We start from the raw sequence: 10045 nt of genomic DNA, 5'->3' as shown, positions 1-10045 counted from the left end.
CTTATCTCAAGGGGTTTTTTGGAGACCAGGCCATGTGATCATACTAATTAGCACAGTATGTGCTATTCTGATTATTTCTACAGCATCAGTTCTCCACTGCAATACGTTACCAGGCCTTCAAGCCAAACACAAGTCGCATGTTTTATTAGCATTTTATTGTTTGCTTTTTAGCTTAAGCTAAGAATATTAGAATGGTTTATAAGCCATTAGCAGTCTTTTAAAAAAAAGTTATGGTTTTGGCAAGAGTATTCCACAGTCTCGCAACATGCATTTTCTTCATTCAATACTTACCAAACAAAAACATATTAATGCAACACACCTACCTTACACCTAAAATAAGACTAGCTTCTCGCCTACTCATTTTCTGTTCAAATCCTCCTTTATAGTACGATGAAAGACTCTAAAAAGAAGAAAGGGAAAACAAGCAATAATTAGTTTCATGTACAAGGTGTCAGGACCTAAATTGTATTTATATGACCTCATTCAGAGCATTATATTCATCTATAATTTATTTCGAAGGCATGGAATTACTACAAACCAGATAATATGAAAGGACTTCTCCTGAGTGTTAACACATACAAAAAACCCCCTTAAAAGTAACTATCTGTGTTTTTATAATCTTCTACTGCTAATAAGAGATATTAATAGCCACAACCATTAAAATCCTGCCTTCAGGCAAAAGAGTCCAGAATCAAAGTACATAGCATAGAGTGGTACAGTGTGTGTGTTGGGGAGGGCAGGGGAGGGAAAGGGGGAAGAACTTGTTTAGAACAGCTTTGGTACCACTGCAATGGAAAACGGTGAAAGTCACAATACTTTGGCATCCAAGGAATTATGGACTATCACTCTGAAGTCCAGATATTTCTACAAAGAAAGTAGGCAAAAACAACAATGAAAGGATTAGAACAGATAAATATAATATGCTGATGAAGAGTCAATAAAGTTTTTCACATGAAGGAATGTTACTTCAAAAAAAAAAAAAAAAAAAAATCAAGAGTCCTTTGAAGGAACCCTGAAAAATAAACAAAAAGAAACAAAAAAAAGGCTTAGCATTAAGCCACAACCCCTATTTCAGGAAATCTCTGAGCTGGAGAACATTGGAAAGTAGCAGAGTGGGGAAATCCTAACCTATTTTGCCTTTATATCCTTCCCTAGACACTGATGACTGATGACTATTAGATACGGGATCTGGGGTTAGTTTTTTTAAACTCACTGGCATGTGAGACTTTAGTCACTGTTTTAAGAAGGAGAGAAAAAACACGAGTGGGAAAAGAACATCAAAAAGAAGGAGATGGAGATAAGAGTAAATCATTACAACAATTAATTGTCATAGGGAATGGGTTGAAAGTATATTTGTCAACCATAAATACATTTTAAATTAAAAAAAAAAAAAAAAAAAAAAAAAGAAGAGTTACTGAACCACCACTGATGGTTAGCAGTGATTTTCTCAATGTAAATGTTTCTATAAGAAGAATTAGGGACTAGCCCATTCCTACACAAATAATATTCTAAGCTGCTCAAGTCCCAGAGGTAGCAGATGTAGCTCCAAGACAGCCTGCCTTTGGGAACTGGCATACGGAAATCACTCAACAAGACGGAAGTTTTTCCTCAATGCAAAACGTATCAACTGGGGAAAAATAAGCTTCTTTTGTTGCTATCAAAGGGAAGTCTGGCCTGAGAGCTGAGATTATTTTTAAGTGTTCCTTTTACCCCCAAGTAAAAATGTGCCTGGCCCTTAATAAAACACTTTTCTCACTAAATATACCCATTTATATTCAGTGAGAATTTTGCCTTACGTTTACACAAACTCTCTCTTATGTAATTTTGAAAGCATTAAAGCATTTAAAGGCCTCTGTCTATGATATCTAAGCAAAGCCTTTAATTAAGCCTAGGAGCGACATTCACCCAAAAGTGTTCAGAAATGCTTCACCTATTGCTACCATGAAGTCACACACAGCCACAGAAAAGATTTTTTGGTGTGCCGCTATGATCTGAAACTAATTTTATTTTCCTTCTTCCCACTTCAAACCATACACCAAATAACCACTACCGTAACACTACAGGTATTAAAACTGAAGCAACTGTGGACATGCCATGCCTACAAGAAACATCTGTTGAGGAACTGCTGCTATAGCTACAGGGTAACACAAAACAGGTCTGTAATAGTGCACACCAACATTACAGGTTAGAGTATGTAACACTAAGGGAACACACAGGGCTTCTCCAGTCCTCCGAGAGGAAACGATGCTAACGATTTAATGGCCACCAGATAACACCCTTGAGGAGGTAGAACTGCACAGAAATTCGCGACGATGCCAAACAATTACTACAGCCAGGAGAGAAAAGCACACTTTAATATCCTCTGAAAGATTTTCCAGAACTTCTCCCAAAGCAGCTTAGGTGCCAATGGATTTCTGAGGAGGTTAATTTTTCTCTGTTCTTCAACTCTAACACAGGAGGACACTGGTTCACTATTCATGTAGACAAGAGCAATATTTGAATTATCTCTAACACAGCTTGTCTCTGTTCTTGGTAGATTTAATCTAAAATACTATTTGAAATACAAGAATAGGGATGGATGGCTATAGGCTTAAATTCAGAAATACTTTTTCATGGTTTTAAAGCCTGCTTTCCTGACACTGTTCTAACCTTGGGAAGCCTTGATTCGGTTCACTTCCAAGAGGGCTGAAAAAAGAAATTCTGTGGCACATAAGCAAAAACAGTTTGTTAAATTGGTCATCAGGAAAAAACATCTTCTTCTCAGAAGTGAAGCACGTAGCAAGAATAATCAGTTCCTAAATTAAGATCTTGATCCTAAACAGAATTTAAAGCAAAAGGAAATTAGACATAAAAGCTATTTTTCCCAATGGTTAGAATAAGGGGAAGAAACATTGAGTCTTCATTTTAGGAAACATGTTGGCAAATTTCTAGTTCCCTAATGAAACAACTTTTGCATGCTATTCAAGTTAAAGCAATTTTTTTTTCCTAGTTGTAAATTCTAAGTAATGGCTGCAATGAAATGAAACAATACTCAAGATATTTTTCTGTTATGAGAACTCCTTGATGAGCGGGCAGTTCTAGACACTTGACTATTTATTAACCCTGGCTATTGCAAACAAATTCTGTACTGGAAAAATCATTGAAATGAGCTCTCTGTTTCTTCGTACTATTTGGGGTAAGGGGAGGGGCTATCGTTTAATTTACTTAATTTCCTTGCATGTTGTTACTGTTTAGCAACTTATGTAACCAAATTCTGCTTCCTGAACAAATGCTATTAATAGGCTTGGGGCGGGGGGAACAGAAAATGACTGGACTTGCTCTGCAAATGTCTATTCACTCTTGCAAATTTTCACAAAAGCAGTCAGCTAAGAAAATCCACTCCATTTGGACCATGACATCTTCAAGATACTTTTCCTGGCATAGCACAGGGAAAGCATAATCACTGTTTCCATGCTAGGTAAGAGATTCAAAACTCCATAACTGAGACCGTCCATCATATTACTTGAAGTAGTGAATTTTTCTGAAAACTCTATGTGTTGTTCCACCACCAATACAGTCCTCCATTGAAAAGGTAGCAAACACTGGAAGGAAAAAAAAAAACCACAAAACACAAACAAACTACAATAACAAACTATTTAGAAGTTGTGTTATAATATAACCTACAATTTGCTAAGATCAACTTTAACTTCCTTAACTTCAGTTAGAAAAACATTTATAAAATGGACCGCAAATTGCATTCTTCTCTGGAAACTTTATTTTCAACGAAGGACAAGAGAGATGGTTGCTACCCTTACCTCTCAATTCGGAACTCTGTGAGTCTGAGCAGAATCAGATCCAATAAGGGAAACACAGTGCAAAAATCTCTAATGAAGTGCTATGGAAGACACCCTTTTCTTCTGGAACACAGAATTTCCAGGATTGTGGGATTTTAGTATTTTAACAGTTCATTTTGCCTAGAATTGCTGTTTCTACCTTCAATATCGTCTAACTAACTTTCAACCTTCAATATCATTGATTCAACAAAAAAAGGTAATGAAGGCTATTGAAATACTTTTTTTTATTTCACATTTTAAGGAAATATTAACATTATAATTAACAGCATTAAGGTTCTGTCTGAGGAAGAAAAGCCAAATGACTACTTAGTGCTATGCACCTTCTACTAGGCAACAGACTCTTGTCAGTAGACACAGAAACAAAACAGTGTCACTGGCATTTGTGACACCAGTAACAAAACTAGGCTTAAACTAAAAAAGTGTCTCTCTGGAAATGAGCATTATGGCTTGTCATAGAGGGGAAATGACAATGTTTCTTCCTATGTCTTTCTCCACTGAAAAAAAGATGGTAGAAAACTTCAGGACTAAATGACAGTAGCATTTAAATATATATTCTTAAATATGAAGTGTAACTGACATAAGTTAAAGTTAAATGAGAGGCAGAAATTCAGAATAAAACATAACACTTTTACTTGCCTTTACTTACTATTTTTGACTAAAAGATGAATGCAGTTGTTGACTGTACATGTTATTTATTTAGGTAATTAAATAGAATCATTTAAGTTGGAAAAGACCTTTAAGATCGAGTCCAACTGTTAACCTAGCACTGCCAAGTCCACCACTAAACCATGTCCCTACGCACCACATCTACATGTCTTTTAAATACCTCCAGGGATGGTGACTCAACCACTTCCCTGGGCAGCCTGTTCCAATGCTTGACAGCCCTTTCGGTGAAGAAATTTTTCCTAATATCCAATCTAACCCTCCCCTGGCGCAACTTGAGGCCGTTTCCTCTTGTCCCAATAGAAAATAGAAAGTGTCAAATACTCAAGAAACAGCAAGCAGGCATTCTAAATGATAGCTTCATAATTGCTCAACTTGACCTACCCATGTCATTTATTAGTGAGCAGGAAGAAAGAATAAACAGCATATGGATTACCTTGTGTGACTGTAACCAACATGAATTGTGATTTCTATTGCAAACAGAGGGGAGAGGAGAATTGCAAATAGGGGAAGGAGAATTGCAAATGGGGAAAGAAAGAGCGGGGGCTTACAGAGAGATCAAGCTAGCTTTTAAATAGGCAGCTGCTTCACAGTCTCTCAAAAAAAGGAGGTGATGAGGGACAGGGTTTGATTCTAGAAAGCTAGAGTAACCAATGAAAAATCATAGTGACCAAGTTAGGCACTTCCAAACACCACAGGAAACCAGCAAAGTAACACTAAGCCTAGACACTAAATGTCACATGAGATGCTTTTTCCAGTAAGCATAGGTAGAAGTACTAACTGGTTGATTTCCTTCGTCAGTATAGTTTAGAGGGCAATATGCTGTAAAGAAATGTGACGAAAGTGCTAATCCACAGATTATACTCAGCAGCTTCAAATTCCCCAAACAAAATCATGTAAAACCACTAAAATAAGAAGTCTGGACAATAAGCACTTACATAGGCTCTTTGTACCTAATGTTTTCTCTATTGTTTTAAAGAAAAATTATAAATAGGAAATAATCAATTGTTAAGGGGAGAAGAAAAAAAACTTGGGAAAAAATACAATCCAAGAAAGTAGAGTAGTAAAGAATAAATAATCTTGGCAAACAATTATACGAGGGTCTTAAACCTGGACTACGATTGTAGAAGAAAAATATTATCACTACCCTCACAAATGTAAAGCTGACAAATACATACACTTAATGGCAAATAGGAAAAGAGAGTTTTTACTGCAATCAGCAGATCTCGTCTTACACTAAAAACTTGTATTTTCAAGTTCAGAAATAGAATAGCAGAATAGAAATAATCTACTGGAAATCAACATACAATTCTGGGCTATAAGGCAGGATGTGAAGGCAGACAGAGGATGCAGCTCCAGGGACTAGGAACACTGAGAATGCAGAAGCTCCTGGGCTGCTCTTTATGGTTGTTCATGAATTCTGTGGGACACTGAAAGTCACTGTGGTAAAAATGAGATAGGCCTGTAGTGAGCTTGGCTCAGCCATTTTATCAGTATTGAGGGCTACAGTCTCCTAGGAACAGACACCTCTCTGTGCAGTGGCATGTCATATTTCAATGTGTTGAAAAGAGTCACTGCCTGCTTTCTTATGTGAACATGTCTGAATTTAGATTCTCTAGCCTGCATCTACAAATGGATAGAAGAAGAAATGCTGGAGTAAAACTGCTGGGGAGGAAGGGTGAAGATTGAAGCACTCCCTACTCTGAAGCCACATGTCCTTACGGCTAGCTGCTTCTAGCAAGCCTGCAAGTCAGACTGCATCCAAATCATGTGAAAGCAATTTAATTCGCAGTACCTAAAGTATCTTATGCCTGATTCTCCAGGCAACTGGGGAATCTCTCAAAAAATTACTTTGAAAAGGAAACAAAAAAAAAAAAATTGGTGTTGGTCTCACAACAGCAATGCAATAGAGGGACAGGAGCACCATTTCTGGCTGATACGCATTGCAGTTAAGTGTGGACTAGCCCCAAGAGGACAGCCCACGTTTCGAGTTTTTCCCTCCCCAGGAAGCTTGCATTGATCAACGTTGCATGTTCAGCACATGAAGATGAAGTACAGATAGCAAATTAATTTGGACCCCAGCTGTAGACAGGCTCTGTGTTGCAACCGGCCTCACACTAATAGGTACAATGCTAATGATCGCTTTTTAAAAAAAAAAACTACCTTTAATATATTTTTCAGGAAATTATAATCTGCAACAACTACTCCCTCAACACCCTCACCCATCAGCATCAAGAGGAGAATTGTACTCCTTCCACTGTGGATAAGTGTTCACAGACTATGAACTCTGAAAGAATACACTGCCACAAGCAGACATCTACCTCATTGGGAATTACTTTAATCAAACAGGAATGGAACATATTTATTTATTTACCAGAGGACAGTATAGCCACTGAAGCAAAAAGTAAATGCTGTTGAATATTCCCTGCGTATGCTCTTCTCACAACACTGACTCTTGATTTTTTACCTCATTATTATATTTTTAAATACGTAGTGCAAAACAAAGAACAAAAATTTGGTTAAAAGCTCAAATTAGCTAGGGAAGATAAAAAAAAGCAACTTATATATGAAGAAGAAGACAAGCTCCCCCATCTCTATGGCAACCTTTTCTAGAAGTTCATCAATTTGTCTTCTTGATTTTTAACATTGTATCTGAAAGAAAAATGACTAAATTATTTCATTTTTACCTTCTTGAACTGAAACTGCATGTCATTACTTTGTAATCTCTAGGAATTAGCTGTTTTCTCACAGCCCACTTCAACAATTTATCATACACTTACTAGCGAAGAGTTCTGAAACATGAAACATCATCAGGAAAATCGGAACTGTTTATCAAACTCACAACATCTTTTGATATAGCTTCATCCACAGAGATTTAAAATATACCAGATAATATGCCAGAACATACACAGTAAGAAACACCCCTATTCTGGGGGGAGGGAAATCAAAAATCTATACAGCACTTACCATATTTAACATAAAATGTCTCCTTCCTGAATACTTGAAATATAAAACCATAAATTAGTAAAGTAACCTCTAAACTTACAGAAGTTGAAATCCTCTTTGCTGTCTCTGTAATTGCCTGCTCCAATGGTTTCCAAAGGTGGAAAGCATAACGACCTGAAAAAGATTGAAGTTAAATGAAATTATAACCAACATTCACTAAAAGGAAAAAAAAAAAAAAAAAAGTCTCCAACTTATGTTCATTAGCTTACAGCAGAAAGAATTTTGGTTTAAAAAAAAAAATCCTTCTTTGTTAATCTTTTTTTCTCATTTATTTACTGTACTGCACCATTGCACTTTACTGCTTTTCAAGATGTTCCCTCAACAGCCGTTTCTGCATACTGCCCAGCCAAAGTCCCATGGTAAACTTGCTACGGTTTACATTTTTCAATCTTCGTACTATTGGGGGAGGGAGGGGAAGAGGTTTAGTATACTTCATCTAAAAACCTAGTCACGGACTGCAAAGAGCCATTGTGTTTGCTCACAAAATAAAGAGATTTAAATGTGTTTCAATATGATAAATGAAGATATCTGCCTTGTGAACTTTAAGAAAAAGGGCAATATGAAACATTAGCTTTGGATATACATTATTTATTAAATACTGTTCAAAGGTTACGTCTTCGAAAAAAGACATCTATGTACTACCTGTTTCTTGCTGTGATGTTGTATGCTTAATCACACATTTTGTAAGTACTGTATTTTTTATTTTGTTACAAAGAGAGGATCTTCTGGGATTCAGAGCCATTCAACTCCCCACCAGCAGTGAACATCTATAGCTAGGAAAGGCTAGAGGGAACTCTATTAGACCGCATTCTCAGAAGTACAAAGCAGGTCTATCAACTTCAGAATCAAGATTTGTGCCATGTTACTGGAAGATTTTCCCTGTAAATCTCCTCTCCCCAATTACTGTTTTGATTCATTAGCAATGTAACTTACTACTATATGCAATGGAAAAACTTTTTATAAAATGTGGCTCTACTTCATTCAAATAGCATCTTGCTTTCATTCTTAAAATATGCAATGTGCCCATAGGCTTAGTCATCTAAGCCTGTGCCTATGTTAACACAGAAGTTAAAACCACTGTTAAGAGTATTACTGTTGAAATGCTGTGATGTACTAATATATTACCTCTCCTTCTTCTTTTTGTTACCACTTCTTTGCTAGCTGCCATTAATTCTTCAGCTCAACCAGCAGAAGAAATTCTAAGAGCATTCCTCTTCTGCTTCTATACAAACACATAGATAAACCAACTGCTTAATGGGTGTACATCACCAAAGATCTTGTCTTTCCTGCCCCTAATCAAAGAAACAACACAGCTGTACCCAGCAAACACCTGCTGAAGTTTGGTACAACTTGCATCTATTGCATCTATTCTCAGTGTATGCATTTGCACATAGCTGACCGTGGTTGCTTTTATATGCCAAAAATAATGGAAATCAATTTGTGTATTTCAAAACCAGAATAGACCACAGTTATCTAGTCTGAGTAATCCAGAGTATAAATCATGTTAAGCCCATGTCCTGTGTTCAGACTAAAACCTATTTTTCAGAAGAACATACAGTCCAGATGCAAAGAGTTCAGGTAACAAACAATGTACTACGGGAACAGTTTAGTACGATAAATCACTGTAGTCATTAAAACCTTCTATTTTTCTCTATTTGAATTTGTCGAGCATCACCTTCACGTCACAAGATCCTGTTGCACTCTTCCATACAAAAGAGTGTCCACCTTGCAATATGTTATTAAATAAACAAAGTAAACTTTTCACATTACATTTTGCAGACAAAAAGCAGATGGAACCTTTTAGCTGCTGCCTGTAAAATTAGTTTCTCCAGCTGTGACTTTTCAAAAAGAATTTTGGAAAATATGTCAAGGATGTAGAAGGGACAGGATCTGTAACTGGACACAATTCTCCATAGTACCCTCAAGCGACCTTTCCACTTTCCATTATTTATATTCATAAAAACTTCATTAACCCTTCTGGAAACAGCAGCTCAGAAGTGCCAGTTCCACTCAGCTGGCAATTTAGCTTACCTGCAAATGCAACAGTTGCAACACCAAGTCCAACTGCTATCATAGTTCTGGCCTAAAGTAGAAAAACAGGAATCAGAATAACATGCAAATTCTAATTTGAAATATATGTACCTTTTACTTTAACAGCGAGTATTTCTGATGCCCGATGTGGACATTTCATATGTAATTTACAAGAAAGATAAAAGTAAGTTCTGTATTCCACAGGCTACATTAGATTTTATAGTTCAGTCCCATTAACCCATGCCAACGCATCAGGTTTAACTTGGAACAAACACTGACAAAGCAGACAAAAACGCAAGGCAGACAATTATTCAGGATTACTTGAAATTATTTGTGCAGACTAGTTCAACACAGTACATAACAGAAAGTATCAGTTTATTACAAAAACATGAAGAGCTAAAAAAAAAAATTGTTTTGCAAAGCCCTTCACTGAGAATCACATCATGACATTGCTTGAAAATGGTATTGGAATATTAACTTAAACACTACGGCTACAAATGTACATTAGTATC

The 10045-nt window shown here is 36.5% G+C and overlaps 1 protein-coding gene across 1 annotated transcript; it reads right to left on the bottom strand.

Moving 5' to 3' along the window:
- Nucleotides 1-323: 323 nt before the first annotated feature.
- LOC104083329 (dnaJ homolog subfamily C member 15-like) lies at nt 324-9579 on the bottom strand (the record flags this gene model as incomplete). Its single annotated transcript, XM_009586775.1, has 3 exons — nt 9534-9579; nt 7543-7616; nt 324-400 (listed from the first exon to the last, which is right to left on the bottom strand). Coding segments are annotated over exons 1-3 (194 nt in total), but the record flags the coding sequence as incomplete, so codon positions are not given.
- Between the last annotated feature and the right edge of the window lie 466 nt (nt 9580-10045).

This window comes from Fulmarus glacialis, unplaced genomic scaffold, assembly GCF_000690835.1.
Source record: "Fulmarus glacialis isolate BGI_N327 unplaced genomic scaffold, ASM69083v1 scaffold42861, whole genome shotgun sequence".
In the NCBI taxonomy this organism is placed as follows: domain Eukaryota; kingdom Metazoa; phylum Chordata; class Aves; order Procellariiformes; family Procellariidae; genus Fulmarus; species Fulmarus glacialis.
Note: the sequence above shows the minus strand (reverse complement) of the source record. Positions and strands in the feature narration are given on the sequence as shown.